At 47.0% G+C, this 17,401-nt stretch overlaps 1 protein-coding gene across 5 annotated transcripts in view; it reads right to left on the minus strand.

Moving 5' to 3' along the window:
- Positions 1-7,988: 7,988 nt before the first annotated feature.
- The window catches only part of TMEM150C (transmembrane protein 150C), a 46,141-nt gene continuing 36,728 nt past the window's right edge, over positions 7,989-17,401 (minus strand). For all 5 annotated transcript variants that reach the window (XM_053252153.1, XM_053252155.1, XM_053252151.1 and 2 more), the window contains one exon: positions 7,989-13,021. In XM_053252153.1, the coding sequence (XP_053108128.1) occupies positions 12,813-13,021 (209 nt within the window). In that variant the 3' untranslated portion in view covers positions 7,989-12,812. The remainder of the gene's footprint in view (positions 13,022-17,401) is intronic.

The raw sequence follows: 17,401 nt of genomic DNA on the forward strand, positions 1-17,401 counted from the left end.
CACTTGCTGAATGAATGCCAGTGTTTTTCGGATGGATTGCTAGTGGTGCAAATGCAGCCCTCTGGCAACCTTTTCACCTGTGTTAATTCCATGGACACTCTAGGCAACGGGAGCACATTACCGCATGAAGCTGCTGTGTATGGAGTTAAACCAATGGCCCATTTTGCCCAGGACTGTCTACATAGGAAGCTGCCTTCTACTGAGTCAGACCATTGGACTATCCAGCTCAGTATTTTCTACCCAGACTGGCAGCAGCTTCTCCAAGGTTTCAGGCAGGAGTCTCTCTCAGCCCTAACTGGAGATGCCAGGGAGGCAACTTGGAACTTTCTGCATGCAGATGCTCTTCCCAGAGTGGTCCCATCTCCTAAGGGGAATATCTGACAGTGTTCACATGTCTCCCATTCAAATGCAAACCAGGGGAGACCCTGGTTAGCAAAGAGGACAATTAATGCTTGCTACCACAACTCTGCTATTAGGACCCTTGATTGGGTTTTGACCAGGGACTGGATATATGCAAAGCATGTGTTCTCGTCACTCAACAGAGCCTCTTTATTATGACTCTTCTCTCCCTGCTTATACAAGCACACAACTAGTATTCTAGAGACTGCCATGCATCCTCCCACTCTTCTGTTTTAATGTGTTTGTCTTCAGCCTTCCACATGGCTCCTAATTCCCAAAATGGCGGCCATATATCGGAAGATGGTCCGTTCCAGCCCATTTGGCTTGAGGCTGCAGTTCCATGCACACTCCCTTGCAGGTACCGCTGTGCTGAAGGGGACTTGTATAAAGGCAAAGACCAAGAAGGCAAGCCTCAGGAGATGCTCAAGAAAAGGCAGCCATTTATGCAGCACCTTCTGAGGTCTGCCTCTCGGGCTTTTGTTTGCAGACGTGCTTGCCTTCTCCACTCTCTTCTTGCTGGCTTTCCACATAAAATTCTTAGGGGGAGAGTCACGTGTGCAGGCGTGAACTTGCAGCTCCTGTAGTGCTCTGGCTTGTACGGATTCTTGCTGGCATGCTGCCACCTCTGTGAAGCAATACTCTCCCAACTGCGGTCCACGTCATTCATACTGCTTCTCAGCCTTTAAAGGTTTAGGGTTCCTTATACTTCAGTGACTGGAACTCTACCTCCTTAAAGACTCAGGCTGACATCCAGACCAAGTTTCTCAATAGTACGACTCAGAGTTATGCTGAAGGACTAGCTGGGTGTAATAGAGTCTGGATGTGAGCCAGTGAGGTCATTGACACGACCATTGAAAGCGCCAGGGTGGAGGAAGGCAGGAGGCCATCTACCTACCTCCCCCAACGATCTGGCATAGTCCCATACTGTGGCTCATGCTCCCACACTGGCACTTTTGTGAGCTGCGTGGTGTTGTGGAGGCCGGGAAAATGTGTCGTGCCTTCCAAATACCCCATAATACACCGTGCAATGAGCGTGGTGCATTGAAGGATTCTGCCATGAGTTGGGCACTCTAGGCACCCAGCTCTGTGTCTGCCCAGGCTGTGTGCAGCTCAAGCATTCACACAGCCCTGTACCTGGATAAAAGGGCATGCAAGTGCCCTCTTACCCAGGTAGATGGGTAACAATCCAGGGCTACCCGGGAGGGCAATTCTGGGACTGACCTCGCTCTCAGCACTTTACACGAGCAGCCCTACCCAGGTAGGGCTGCTCGTGTTAACCACCTCTATGACTCTATAACTTGGACTTATTAAAAGCTACCATCCATATTAATAGGTAAAGGGTGCCGTCGAGTCGGTGTCGACTCCTGGTGAGGGTTGCCAGAACCTAAGGGGTATACTTGTGAGTCCAGGAGGGGTTTACCATTGCCTCCTCCTGCGCAGTACGAGAAGATGCCTTTCAGCATCTTCCTATATTACAATGTGCAAAAGGGAGAAATTGAGCCCATGAGAAGTTCTGTTTCTGAGGCTCTGAGGAGGCAAGATATGCAGCAAATTGGGGAAGAGATGGCTTAAGAAAGCAAGTCATTCACCATACTCTGTCTCAAGAGGCAGAAGACAATTGGCTCCGGGTGAGATTCACTTCTGTACTAAGTTTTCTCTAGGCCTCCAATATTTAATTGATTAATTGGTTAGTTTAATCATTTTTAAAAGTAGAAACTTAAAACTAAAACGGAGCCCCAATTAATTAGACAGTTATATGCATGTACTACAGAAATTTACATTCTGCTCTTCAACTAAAGTTCTCAAAGCGGTTTACACAGAAAAATAAATGATGCATAAATAAAATGGCTCCTTGTCCCCAAAGGGCTCACAGTCTAAAAAAGAAACATAAAGTAGACACCAGCAACAGCCACTGGAGGGATGCTGTGCTGGGGCTGGATAGGGCCAGTTGCTCTCCCCCTGCTAAATATAAGAGAATTGCCACTTTAAACAGTGTATCTTTGCTTAGTTGGCACGGGTATATGATATATATGTTTTAAATAGAATTACTTATTAAAACAACATAGAAGTTATCATTTTCAGGGATATGCCCCCCCCCATAGGACAGGGATAGGCAACCTTGGCTCTCTAGCTGTTGTTGAACTACAACTCCCATCATCCCCAGCAACAGGCTGGGGATGATGGGAGTTGTAGTTCAACAACAGCTGGAGAGCCAGGGTTGCCTATACCTGATCTAGGAGGAAATGCCTCTTGGAGGAAGATGCCTGCTATGACCTGCCTGTGTATTAACTATAAATAATTACTAGAAAATTATGGGAGCTGAAGCACTGAGGTTGATGACTAGAGCGCAAATGGAGAAAGACACGACTCAAATCCAACAGGTTACAGCATAGAGCATATCTGAAGAGCTACGTTCTGGCAATGCGCTGCAAAGAAGCAATTCTTTTCTCCCTGCATTGCCTCCAGAGGAGTTGTCTAGGGTTGTGAGAGGGCTAATACAGCCCCCTCCCCCTTGAATCCAAATTTAGAACCATCAGTTACCCGCTGTGACACTTTTAATGATTTCTTTGCAGACAAAATCTCTTGTATTTGGGCAGAACTGGATTCTTCAATTAGGGAAGAGCCTGTTATAGAGGTATCCAGCAACTCTTCTTATGTGGTCAGACTGGATCACTTTTGGTTTGTGACTCCTGAAGATGAGGACAAGTTGTTTCGGACTGTGCGTCCTACCACCTGCCCTCTTGACCCTTGCCCAACTTGGCTTATTTTATCTAACAATCAGATTGTTGGAGAGGGTTTGGTAAACATCGCAAATGCTTCTCTGAGGGAGGGTAGGATGCCTCCTTGTTTTAAGGAAGCTATCAGTACACCCTACTTGAAAAAAAACTACATTGGACCCCTCAGATGCAACTAATCTCCCATGACTGGGCAAGGTGATTGAGAGGTTGGTGGCCTCTCAGCATAAATGTTAGTCTGAGGAAGGGTAGGATGCCTTCTTGTCTTATCATTAGACAATACTTGAAAAAACCTACATTTGACCCCTCAGAGTTAGGCAACTATAGGCCTGTCTCTAATCTCCCATGGTTGGGCAAGGAGATTGAGAGGGTGTTGACCTCGGCTCTAGATACTCCTAGAGGAAACTGATTATCTAGACCCATTTCAAACTGGCTTTCAGGTGGGTTATGGGGTTGAGACTGCCTTGGTCAGCCTGATGGATGATCTCCAATTAGGTATTGTAGTGATCAGCCACCTCTCCCCTAAAGAGTTAACCAGAAGTGAACTCTGTCCTGGCTGACAGGCTGGTGAACTCCAGAGCTCAGCCACTCAGCACACCAGGTGGGTGGGACGTAAAGAGCTGTTGTGGGGATGAGAAGAGTTCTTTGTTAGAAGCAGCAGGCTGGGAATGCAGAGAGGAGGACATGTGACCTTGAAGGCTGGCTTCAGGAAAATGTCTCTGCAAGGCCTGGAAAGCCAGGAGGGCAGGAAGCTTGATTCTCAACCAGGAATTTGGTGAGTTCAAGACAAAGGAAGCCAGTGCTTTGGCTTTGGGAAATTTAGTCTAGGGAAAGTTTGTTTAGTCAGATTTTGTGTTAGACTTTCAGTTTCTTTTGTGTGCATTTTGTATATCTCTAAAACTGTTCTTTGATTGTTTACCTGTAATGTAACTAAACTAAGAAACACTAGCCTTTGCCAATCCAGCCAAGGCTTTGCAAAAGACTCTGTATGTTTGAATTGTGCTTTTATATTTTCCTATATACCTGTTCCTTGCAACTGGATAACCATGATTTTTAAAGCGTGCTGCCCCAACTTTTAAAGTATGGTTGGGGTGCCTTTTAAAGTATTATTGTAACTGAGTATTTTTACCTGTAACTAAATGCTGAGAAAGCCACAGACAGAAGCAGTCTGTAGCATTTGCATAAACATGTTTTTGTTCTTTTACAAGCCTTTCCAAGGGGATTTTTAACTCAGGAGAAGGGGGGGGCTGAAAGGGGGCCTTTCCCCTGCTCTGGTGCAAACACTCCTCAGGAGCTTAGCAGCTATTTGTTTTCTTACCATGTGTAAGCTTGCACGTGGAAGATTGTTGGTACTTCTCCAATAGCAAAAGAGAGTTTCCCCTGGGATTCCACCCAAGCCCAGCACAGTACAAGCTCTGTCAATAAGTGGGTCATGGTGGCAGCCATTAGAACCTACCAAAAATCACAGAAGAGTTTTAGGAGTAGCCTTTGCCGGGAAGCTCAGCATTTCTTTCCCTCACATGAGCTTGCTCTGAGACAAAGGCTTTAATCCGCTACAGGTATTGACAGAAGGAGTATGGATCTCTTGGCGGTTTTCAATACAATCAACCATGGTATCCTGGGTCGCCTGAGGGAGGTGGGATTAGGTGGCACTGTTCTACCTCTCGGGTAGATTCCAGATGGTCTCATGTGGAGACTGTTGCTCTGCAAATTGAGTTACTCTATGGAGTTCCACAAGGCTCCATACTGTCTCCTATGCTCTTTAACATCTACATGAATTCAGCAGGAGAAATCATCAGGAGATTTGGTGTGGGGTGTTATAAATATGCTGATGACACTCAAATCTATTTATCCTATCAACTTCATCAGGAAATGGCATAATTCCCTAAATGCTACCTGGGGGCGATGATGGGCTGGATGCGGGATAACAAACTGAAGTTGAATCCAAATAAGATGGAGGTAACCCCCCCTGAATCAGGTACGTAGCTTGGAGATGCACCTGGATCCAAGACTGGTTTTTCAGGTTGAGGCAGTGGCCAGGAGTGCTTTGTATCAGCTTCATCTGATACGTCAACTACACCCATTTTTGGAGGTAAATGGCCTTAAAACAGTAGTACATATGCTGATGACCTCCAGGCATGACTACTGTAATGCACTCTATGCAGGGCCAGTGGCACTCTTACCCCTGGACTTTGGGGCTGAAGTCCAGGGCCTCCACACCCTCTGGGGGGCCCCCAAATCCTCTTTAGTCTGTCCTGGGTGGTTTGGTCACCACTGGCCTGCATTATGCTGGGCGGCTGATTGTGATTATAACCTGTGCTGGGTGCTTTAGAGACAGAGTGGGGAAAGAAATATGTGGGATGGGAATATGTTAAGTTGCATGTTGAAATGTTTCTGCTAATGCATATTTGCATAAATATGCCTGTTTCATAATCTTACATTATTGTGAGTTCAGTTGCTGTTTGTGACCTCAAGAACCCACGTTAAAAACACTGCGTTTGTCACAGTGTGTGCATGTAGGGGGCTGATGCTTAACTTGCAGTGGTGGGCAGCAGGGTTTCCAAAAGGCCTTTAGTTCCAGGCTCCAAAATTACCTAGGGGCACCTTTGCAGGGGGCTGCCTTTGTACATAGTTCAGAAACTACAACTGGTACAGAGTGTGGCAACCAAGTTGGTCTCTGGGACAATGTGAAGGGTCCATATAACACAGAATCGGAAAGAATTTGTCACTGGCTGTTGATATGTTTCTGAATGAAATACAAAATGCTGATCATTACCTATAAAGCCCTGAACGGCTTAGGTCCAGGGTACTTAAGAGACCACCTTCTTTGTCAAGAACCCTGCCACCTATTAAGATCTTCTGGGGAGGTTGGGGTTACGGTTGCCACCGACTCGTCTGGTGGTAGCTCGGGGCTGGGTCTTCTCTGTGGCTGTCCCAAGGCTTTGGAATGCACTCCGTCAAAACAAGAGCTTCTGATTGCTTTTAAAAAGACCCTTAAGACACACCTTGTTCTCTTAGGCTTTTAATTAAAATTAATTGTAAACTCTTTTTATCCTGTGAACGTGTTTTGTTCTTGTTTTTCATATTGTAATTTGGATAGTGTACACTGCCTGAATATATCAGGTGGCCTGAATATATCAGGTGGTATATATATGCCTGAATATATCAGGTGGTATATAAATATGATAAATAAATAAATAGCTTTTTGCTTCAGAAAGATCTTTAGCCATAAACAAATTTACATTAATTGACAAAAGCGCATATGTTTAATTAATTACAATGTCTTTGTGTTGCAACCCTTGTTTCCTGCTGTTGCTCCTGTCTTTGCTGTACCACAACTTTAAGGAAAGATTGTGCTGTCAAGTTGGTGTTGACTCCTAGTGACCACAGAGCCATGTGGTTTTCTTGGTAGACTACAAGGAGGGGTTTACCATTGCCTTCCTCCCATGCAGTATGAGATGAGGTCTTTGCCATTATAACTGAAGTGAGCATCCGCCTCCAGCACCTTCTTATATTGCTGCTGCCCCATATAGGTGACTACAAATAGATATTTACAAGGCACAGTCTGGGAAGCACACCGGTCCCTAGGCAAGCTGCTTCCCTGCTGTGCCACCACAGCTGAGACAACTTTAAGAACATAGGCCTAATGTACTTCAGATACTACCTCCTCAGGTCACAACCTCTGTGATCTGTGGAGGGCATCCTGTGAGTGATGTAACTGATGTGCGAGTGTCAAACAATAAGACCTTTCTCGATAGTTTCCCTCTGTCTATGGAACTCCCTCCCACTGCAAACTCACCATTGGCCAAGGCTGAACACCTTTTGGCAGCATTGTAAGACCTACTTGTTTAGGCGGGGTTTGGTGACTCAGGTTTAAAATGTTAATGCATTTATTATGAAATGTTGCTGGATGTTTTTTATTGCTTTTGTTACCCACTCCAGACTTTGTAAAAAAGAAACATAGAAACAACATAGGAAGTTGCTTTATACCAAGCCAGACCATTTTCTGCCATGAAGCAAGCCAGTTATAGGACACTTCTGATGTATTTTTTTAAAAAAATTATTAAAAACCAACAGATTGTCCAATCCATTTTAAATTATATATAAAAAGTTCTCCTATCCTGCCCTATATCTGTGTCTGATATCAAAGCCCTACAGCAAGCCATTCCAGAAATATATACGGGGGGGGGGGCGGATAACCACAAAAAGGGAATCACAGACCTTCCATGATGAGTTTTGTTCTGGGCAGCAACACCTGCATTCAGAGTGGGGCCTTCCTGATTCAACCTGAGCGGGATCTAAAATTAACTGAGCGGTCATTAAAAAAATGTGTGCACACCTTAGCGGGAACACTGCTTCCATTACTAGGTCTGAGGAGGAGGCAGGCGCAGGCAGCACGCCAGGATTTGGGGGCAGGGCAGAGGGTGGGCACCATACTCGGGTGGGCAGTCAGCCCGGGCACACTCTGCCTCTGTTGTCTCTGCTGCCTGCGGGCAGCCTGCCAGCCTGTGCTGGGGAGCTTCGGGGAGGCTGCCAGAGGTGCCTCCAGATGACCCACCAAACAGCTGATAGTTGGGTGTGGGGGAGCTGGAGCAGGCAGCCTACCACCACTCCAGGAGCTTCCCAATGGCCAGGCAAGCCTCGAGATGATGGCCAGCCCCATGCTGCCGGTGCGTATGGGGCACAGAGGAAGCATTGCAAAGCCCGTGCCAGCTGTGGAGTAGGGAGGCAGGTGCCCTGGGACCTCCAGGGAAGAGGGGCCACTGAGGCCATGGACCTGCACCCCAGTGTCCAGGCCTAACGGCGCCTCTGGCTGCAGTTCATGTGTATTCATGAGTGTAATAATGCACTTGCTCTCCATAAAAGAAATTTATTTAGTGCTCATGTTTCAGTGTACAATAATTACTCATTGCTCAGCTGTACTGAAATGTGCCATAAGAAATACTCTTAAATGTACAACAGATAATCAAGGGGTGGCGGGAGCTTGAATTTCAGCTCGAGTTGAATATTTTGGGGAGGGGGGACTTTTCACAAACTGATTTTTATTTTCTTCCAATAAAATTTCAAAATATAAAAATGATACAACATAAACATTTATTTTTAAAAAAATGTCACAGTGGACTATTTACAGTAAAACACATGTGAACAGAAACCTATCTTTATCTATGTGTGTTTGTGTCTAAATTCCTGTAGCTTCTGCTATGCTTGGTTTTCCATAGCTGTGCATAAAATACATTTGGCTTGGGTTCACTTTGTTTTCATTTGGGTTCATTCTCCCGCAGGAGAAGTCCCCATGCCTACCTTTCTACCTACCAAGACATGTGTGTATTCAACAATTTCTAACTATTTTTTTTAGTCCAACACCAACGATTCCATATTCAAAGACAGCCTTTGGAATACAATAAACATTTTATACTGCCCACTTTGACAAGTCTCTTTCTGGACATTTAACTTGAGGCCAATAACTGGACGGACTGCCTGCCTATCATCACAGAAGTAAAGGGGTATTTAATCAGCCCATCTTCACCTGTATTTCTCAGCTCTCTTGAATGAGATGGACAGAGACAGAAACCAAGGACTTGGAATGTTTTAGTACCAAAGAACTATGCCCACACAGTTAGATTTGCTGATCTCCAGTGCAAGGGTAGTTAACTTTTCAACTAGTGCTACAGCTGTGCCTTTAACAGCAGTTTGATCAGCCGCAATTAACAGGTGAGATCATGTTTAGCGCCATCCTGTGAAAAGCATCACCTGGTGATTTCTGCACATCAAGCATCTATTCAAGGTACCAGGCTGCTTTTTCCTCCAGGTCACCTGACAACCCTGCCTTTCAGTGTGCATTTTAAAAACACAGCCAATATCAGGTGAAGCTTTTTGCCCAAGGGAGATTGTATCATCTGCTAATGTCTACAAATCTAGGGGTGTTCATTGTGTGCAGATCCCTGTCTGTGTGAGAGAGAGGAGCAGGTGCTGCCTCCAAGTTCCTGTAAAGCACGCCTGTGCTGCTTCTGAAGCCAGTGGGTGCTGCGTGGCTACTAAGCATTGCGAAAATATAGTTCTGACACTGCTCTCATTATCCCCAGTGCTTAGTAGCCATGCAGCTCCCCAGCAATGAGAGCAGCTTCGGAAATGCATTTTCAAAATGTTTAGTAGCCACGCAGCACCCCCACCTTTGGAAGCAGCCATGGGAGTAGCATTGGAAACTCAATTCTGCCGTGCTTAGTAACTATGCAGCACTCCTGCCTTTGGCAGCAGCATAAGTGCTTCATTCATATGGACTCGAAGCAGTGCTTGTATTTCTCTCTAACGTGGATAGGGACCTGAGCAGAATCTAAGCCAGGGTGCATTAAAAAAAAAAAAGGTGGCAAACCCAAACTACAACTAGTGTTAGGATGGCTAGTCCCAACCATCCTGAAACCCTGGAGAAGGGAGATCATACCATTTGTATCTGCAGCAGGTGAGTCTCTTAGAACAAAATGAGGCATCGACTTCCCCCCTGCAGGATAAACAGGATTTATGGTGATCTTTAAGTGATAAGGACACAGAGCTGCCAACTCTTGCTCAGAGGACTCTCCTGTGTGCTTAAGAGCCATATAGGAGGAAGAAGCCCTGCAGCTCCACCTGCCAAATGTTTTGTCCTTGCCATGCAATTATAGAAAGCATGAGAACCCATTTTGTATTAGGAACTGGAAACCCAGAAAGTTTTCTTTTCTTATTAGCCCTGATCTTGTGCCTTCAACAAGACACAGAAATACTGCAGTTGACATTTTCTCTGGAACAGAGGCCAAAACCTTCACCTGTCTAGGTTATACATGTCAAGCTGTTCTTAATGGACCCAGGGTAGTGTTTTTTGTTTTAATCACTGTGGAGGCCCCAGTGGGTATTGAATGTATCAGATCCCGGAGACTCATACAAAATTTAAAGTTCTCCAGGACATGGTCATTACGCCCCCCACCAAACCCCTCCCCCCCACAAAACTCCTTATAAAAATGATGGAGGGGTGTGTGTCAGCTTTTAGTGAAGAACAAGCATGAAAATTGGGTATGTTGAAGAATCAGACACGTGTTTTAACAGGATGCAAGAAGCCCACAAGGTATTGAATCACCCACCCAAACAACTTACTCCACCTTAGTGCTGCTGATGTTAAGGCAAGTATACTAGAGTTGGTGACCAATGGGTCATCCACTTGAGTAGACAACTGCAAACCTGTATTGTATCTGGATCACATCCAAGCTACTGCCATGACTTCGGATTCTCCCCGTGTGCCAAGAAAGGCAGTATAACACACATTAGGCAGTGTTATCTTATGGAAGCACTAAATACATGCTTTGTTTTGTGTTTTTAAATGTATGTCTCTGCCATCATTAACATGTTAGAACACTGCTGTTTGCTCCCTAGTTAGTCCTCTCCCCAGTTGGGGTTATAGTTCCTGCCAGAACATATCTGGACAGAAAATATCCAGGATCACAGGTTGAGCTCTATAACTGGGGCTGCCCTTGCTTTAAGGACACAGGCTCTGTGCATTTAACAGCTGCCTAAGAGGCAGAAATCCAACAGGAAAAGTGTGGCAATGTAGTGCTGGGAAAAGCTTTGCCTGTTGGTTTTCACCTGCCACTAAGACACATGGTCTCTGTCAACAGTGCTCAAACAGGAGCACGGGAGATATCCATGTGAGAAGGAGGATCCATTCCTCCCTCCCCCAAAGGATGGCACAAAAGTCAATCCTGACAGCAGTTCGCAGTGGCTGACATCCAGAGCAACCTAACAGAACGTCCCAACTAACTGCACCAGTGCAGAAGGAGAGCGGCAATTTCTGATGCCTTCCGGGTCTTCAGGAAGCTCTCTGTCCCCAAGGGCTGCACGACCATCAGATACATATTTTCAGTTGGCACAGAGAGCTTTCTGCAGAATAGGAGGATGTCAAAACTGCTGCTTCCCTGCGGCACTGGTGCAGTTAGTTGGGAAGTTCTGCTAGGCTGCTCTCTTGCTGCACCAATGCATCCTTACTCTTTAGATCAACCAGAGCTCCCAATCAGTTCTGCAGACTGGCAAAGGCACACCTCACATGCCTTGACCATAGGGATCAGAAGTGCTGCAACAGCATATGGTCTCTGAAATGAAGCTCTGGTTGCTCTATGCATTTGTGCACCGTCTTTTTTTCTAGAAGGTGTGCTATGCTATTAAGAGCTGTCCAACATGTAGATACTAAGTAGATGAATCTTTCCCCATCACTTCATGATGGCAAAAGTGCATCAGCTGCCATTTTTGTATGTGTCAGGCAACTCTTAAAGGCATAGGAGTGCTACAAGAAAAAAGTTGGCAATCATCATGCTGAATTTAGGAAGACAGGGAGGCGCCATCTCCCCTTCTCTCTTGCTCTGGTGCTCTCGTAGATGAGACTGCCTCTAGGGTTGCCAGGTTTTGTTTTCTAGCAGAACTCCTGTGTTTTTAATAGCAGGCTTGCAGAAGTTTAGTTTGCACAAACCTAGGGTGAAGCTGCAGTAAGGCTGCCAGACAGCAACCTGGAAGTTAACTTTAATCGGCTACTGAATCAGGAAAGAAGGTTACTGTGGCTTCTCCCCACCTGGACCTTCTGTCAGCACGCTTCCCTACCTACCGTGTGGCACACCAGGAGACCTGCATGCCAGGTTGGAGAGGACAACAAAAGAACCTGAAGATAATGGGCAGAAAATGGCCCACTTGCCAAGTCCCTCCATTCTGCAGCAAATGGAAAGATCCCCTGGGTTGCAACCTGATAACGCTCTACTGTGAGACCAACACAGATTGCAGTTTGCATGGCCAGATTCCCAACCATCTGTGTGAAAATGCCCGGGGAAAGGCACCTGCCTTCTCTAAGGTTTCTGCATTTCCAAGTTTGGGCTTGGGAGTGCAGGCAGCCAACAGGCAACCATGCCCAAAGGGGAGCTGCCAGCAGGATCTGAAATTCATGACGAGATATTCCCCAAATCATTTACAAGGCTTCTTGCTCCTCCCACTCTCCTTTCATAGCCACCCTCAGGGTGGAACGAGATCTTACAAGAGCCACAGAGCTGCCGCCACTCTGGTCTCTGCCGCTTCTTCCTTGGAATGCCTGCCACAACACAATGCATGATACAAAGGTATTGGGCTTGGTGTTCTCCACCTGTGCCAGCCAATAAGAGGCAAGGGGAAGGGAGGAAGGATGCTCAGCTTAGTGATGTCATGCCATACAAGGGGCAGCTTTACATAATCACTGGGAACTCTGGCTCCCAAGGAGCGTTTCCTCTTGGTGTGTCATCTATACTTGCCAATCATCAGTTTCCAAGTCCTCTGCCTGACTTTCACCTGACATTCTCTACTTAATGTCAAGCATTGGATACAGAAGTCAAGCAAAAATTGGACAGAGGGCTTAGGAACTGGTGGTTGGCAGGTTCGGAGAACAGACCTGCTGGGAGCAGGAACTCCCCCTGGGAACCAGACTTCCCAGTGATCATCAGGAGCTGCCCATTGGGCTGTCGAGGTGGTGAGGGAGGAGGAACAAGGAAGCATAGAGCAGTGGCAGCTCCACCACCCTTTGGCAACTTGCCTGTGATGATAGGCATGGGAAATGAACAAGGGTCTTAAAAGATAAGTTGGAAATGGGTCCAATCATGTGACTGTGGCTGCCCAACGCCATGACAAAAAGGAGGGGAGGCTGGGCTACACCTGATCCGTTTGGTACTCAGAGGCTTCCGAGAGACTTTCAGAGAAACTGAGGAAGTTTTCCTGGAACTCGGAGCAAATTATCTCGAATCGATAGTGTCTGAACTCCACTGCGAAGGTGCCAAAGTAGCAGAGGAAACACATCACCATGCCCCACTGTATCCGTGCGGCGTGCATATGAAACTTCTGGGCCATCAGGATAAAATCTGAAAAGGAGTCAAGGAAAATGCACAGGGAAGAAACAAGCGCACAGTGGGAGCAACTGCTCATGTTGTTACCTTGATATGGTGGGTACTTGCTAAAAACAACTATGCAAATTCTACAACAAGGCAAGCTGAATTCTGCAACCTGTTCAAGGAAACTGAGCAAATTTGCAAGGTACTCTTATTTTGCATAATTTATGTTGCAGTTTTGGTTACTCTGCAGAATTCTTTCGGTTTTGCTATTCATGGGAGGAGCAAGGACACTGAAGTCACACCCCTCCCCCCCTGCAACCACTTCAGATCTTTGATGCTTGTTATTTCAGTAGATATTGATTGCCCACACAGTTTCAAGTATATCTTCATAACCATAAGGCTTAGAAACACTTTGAAAAAATTAAAGCTGAGATTCTCAGAAGGCTGATTTTTCTTCACTCCCGCAGCACACAAATAGCCCTGCTTAGGCAAATTCTGGTCTGTCAAGACCCCCACTTCCTTTTGTACTTGGACTGGCAATGGCTCTTCAAGGTCTCTGGCAGAGAAAAGTGTTTCCCAGCCCTGGAAACAAAGATGTTTTACTGGGATGAATTTAGGGCCATCTGCATACAAGCCATGTACTCTACCCGCAAGCTACAGGACCTCTCTAAGCTGGGTTGCTTCTGAAAAGGAAAAAGAGGAGAGCGTGTTTTCACTCTCCCACTTCTCCAAGCCGCTGTAAGTTCCAGGGAGACATAATTTTACACAGCCAGCCAGTTCCCTGGCCACAGAGAGAGAATATCAGAGACTGCAGGTGCATGCAGATATAATAACCGACAGGAGCCAGAGCCGTCTCTCCCTGTGGTAGTGCAAGCTCTGCTTCCCCGCCACCTGGGCTCCTCTAATGATCCGACAATATACCCAGACCTGAATCCAGTTCTGACCCTTCCCTCATGCTTCAAGCAAATGTTTAGCTTTTCCTGGAAAAGCAAAGGCACCTGGCTAAATATGTATTCATTATCTTTTGGGGGAGTGACCTTTTCTTCTTTTCAAGTCAATCTGAAGGGTTTTTTCTTGGCTTGAAACCTTGCTTGTCACAAGGGCCAGCCAATCAACAATCTGCAGAATCCGCTTCTGCTGGAAACAGGGATAACTGGCTGCTCCTAAGCTTGAATCTTTAAGAAGCTGTATATTCAGCCAAAAACGGGTGAATGCAGAGCTACAGCAGACTTGCCAATCTATATCTAGACTTGCTCCTCCAGAGATGATGTAGTATCTGTGAGTAGCATTCAGACAAAAATGTCCCTGCTAATGCAGCAAAGTGGTGGCTTTCTTATATTAAGTAGCCGGAGAACAATTGTCTTTATTCAGTCCTGCATAGCATCTCTCCAGTGGTTGTTGCTTTTGTCTCTTTTGTATTTTTAGATTTCAAGCCCTTTAGGGACAGGGAGATTTTGTCTGCAAATAACTCATTAAAAACATCACAGCAGGTAACTGGTGGCTCAAAATTCTGATTCAAGGAAGCAGGGGGGACATACTAGCCCCCTCACAACCCTGAACAACTCTGCTGGACGTGAACTCGCGGATGCCATACAGGCAGAAAAGAACCGCTTCTTTGCCGCACGTATTGCCTGAGCATAGATCTTCAAATGCTCTCTATGTCATAATCAGTCATATTCGAGTCAAGTCTTTCTCCACTTGCGCTCCAGTCGCCTACCTTGCCGCTTCTGCCCCCGTAGATCATCTGTACACCAAGGGGCCAATTTCAAAGCAGGTCGGAGGGGATGCTTAGGGGCAATCGTGTCTACTGCCCTGGTGAGCTTGTTGTTCCAGTTCTTCACCAGAGCATCAACAGGATCACCAGCAGAGCCAACAATAAATCCCTCCAAGGCTTTTTGGAATCTAATTGGATCCAATAACCTCTTTGGGTGGACCATTCTAATAGGCCCCTCACCCCTGCAGAGGGGGGAAGTGGTTGTAAGCCTAACCTTAACCAGATGGTGGTCTGTCCATGACAATGAGGAAATCATAGCAGTCCCCACCCATGGAACACCACCCTGATCAGAGCAAAAGGCCAAATCAAGGGTGTGACCTGCAACATGCATCGGTCCAGAGACCCCTTGGGATAGGCCTATATTTGTCATGGCTGCTATGGACTCCTGAGCTGCCCTGGACAAGTTGACCCCAAACTGAACACTGAAGTTCCCCAGCACCAAAAGTCTGGGAGACTCCAACACAAGCCCATGAGCTCAGTAAGAAATTCTGTTGGACAGTGGGGCGCTCGGTACACCAACAGAAGTCCCAATCTGTCCCTGGTCCCCATACGTAAGTACAGATACCCCAACAGGGATCCTGGTGAGGGAGATGTTATCTTTATAGACCACAGCCACTCTACCTCCCCACCCACGTCCCCTCGCTTGCTCCTCTACAGAATACCCTGGAGGGAAAAGCTGGAACCAAACTGGGCCACTAGCCTCCCCCAACCAAGTATCCATGATGCACACCAGGTTGGCCCCTTCACCCAGAATCAAATCATGGATGAGTTCAAGTTTATTCTGGACTGACCTGACATTGCAAAGGAGCAAGGTGAGGCTATGTGGGTTGTTGGCAGTGCTCCCCGAGGTCAAAGAGCTGGCAGAACAGCTGGAGGAAAAGATAGGTATTAAATTTCTGACTTCCCTTCCCCTAGAATGGCCTTTTGACCTGCCAACGTTACTGCTTCTATTCCCAACCACCACCAGCATAGCAGCCCCACAATCAACCAAGGAGCCCTCTGTCTCCCCATTTCTAGACAAACCCAAACACAATACAAACTAACTTCAACCAAGTCTTGATAACAAAGCTGGCAAACCAGCTATTGCAGCTCCTAAAAGAGCCAAAGGGAATATAATATGCCCCAGCCCTCTGTCCCACACCAAAGGCCAGCCCGCTTTGGTGGCTGCCTGCAGACGGCAAGCACCAGCGGCTGCTCCTTGGTGCTGCTCGCCCTTATAAGGGCCAGGAGTTCAATAGCTTGACCAGTGTGGCTCCCACCTACTACCAATCAGGCCAGCCCTCCCAGGTGCAAGAAGTCACAGCACAATTAAAGTGAGCTAAGACACCAGAGAGCTGGAAGCAGCCTACAAAAGGGAGAAGCACACAGGAGCTGTTGCCAAAAATCCCTCTCGCCCCATACAAAATGGGGGGTGGGGGAGGAGGCCAGATGAACCAGACGGCTTACCCCACAATGTGCCTTCAGTTAGGGATGTGCATGGAACCACACCGGGTGGCTTGATGGCGGGGTGGTTGAGTTGCACTTTAAGGGTGAGGGAGGGTGCACTTGCCCCTCCCTCCACTTTTCCCCCACCAGTGCCCAGTTTTCCTCAAGTCCTATGGGGCGGCAGCATACTTCCCTGCCACCCTGTTTGCTCTTTGGCTGGAAGTGGCCGGAAGTAGCTGGTGTGCATGCACCCAGTGGGCGGGCACGTGGGCGCTTGCGACGCCCAGCTCAACAGAGTACCCTGGAGGGAGAAGCTGGGACCAAACTGGGCCACCAGCCTCCTCCAGCCAACTTTCTGTGATACATACCAGGTTGGCCCCTTCATCCATAATCAGATCATGGATGATTTCAGAATTACTCTGGACTAACCTGTCATTACAAAGGAGCAAGGTGAGGTTCCGAGGGTAGTTGGCACTGCTCCCCGAGGTCAAGAAGGTAGCACGACAGCCGAAAAGGGAAACAGCTATTAGATTTCTGATTTCCCTTCCCCTGTAACGGCCTGCTGACCTGCCAGTGTTACTTCTTCTATTCCCCAACACCATCAGAATAGCTGCCCCACAGTCAATGGACACCCTGCCATCTCCCCATCTCCAGACAAGCCTAGGTACACTAGACACAGTAGACATTAGATACAGTAGACTAACTTCACCCAAGACTCAGGAACAGAAGCCTTCTCAACAACATCTTCAGATTCTTATGCTACCATAAAATAACATTAATCTCCGGTCCAACACCAAAGGCAGCAAGCTTTGGTGGCCGGCTGCAGGCCAGCCGCCTGCTGCTGGGCATATCTTCCATCCTTTTAAGCCCCAGAAACCCAGAGTCTCTCCTCTCGTGAGAGATTTTGAAACAGGGCTGATGTAATTGGTGCCCACAAATGTAGATTATCAGGTAATCAGGAAAAGAAGGCCAATCAGGAAAGGAAGGCCACAACTCTAACGAAGGCAGCAGAGCAAGAGCCAAGCAGAGCTGATCTTCCAGCTGTCCAGACCGGGCAAGCAGGGTGGGACTACAACTCCCATCATCCCTAGCCACAATGGCTTTGGCACTGTAGTCCAACAGCGTCTGGGGACCCAAGGTTGGGAACCCCTGTACATAACAACAGCCCTGCTGGATCAGGTGCAAGGCCTGTTTAGTCCAGCATTAGGTTT

The sequence above is a fragment of the Hemicordylus capensis genome, chromosome 5 (genome assembly GCF_027244095.1).
Source record: "Hemicordylus capensis ecotype Gifberg chromosome 5, rHemCap1.1.pri, whole genome shotgun sequence".
In the NCBI taxonomy this organism is placed as follows: domain Eukaryota; kingdom Metazoa; phylum Chordata; class Lepidosauria; order Squamata; family Cordylidae; genus Hemicordylus; species Hemicordylus capensis.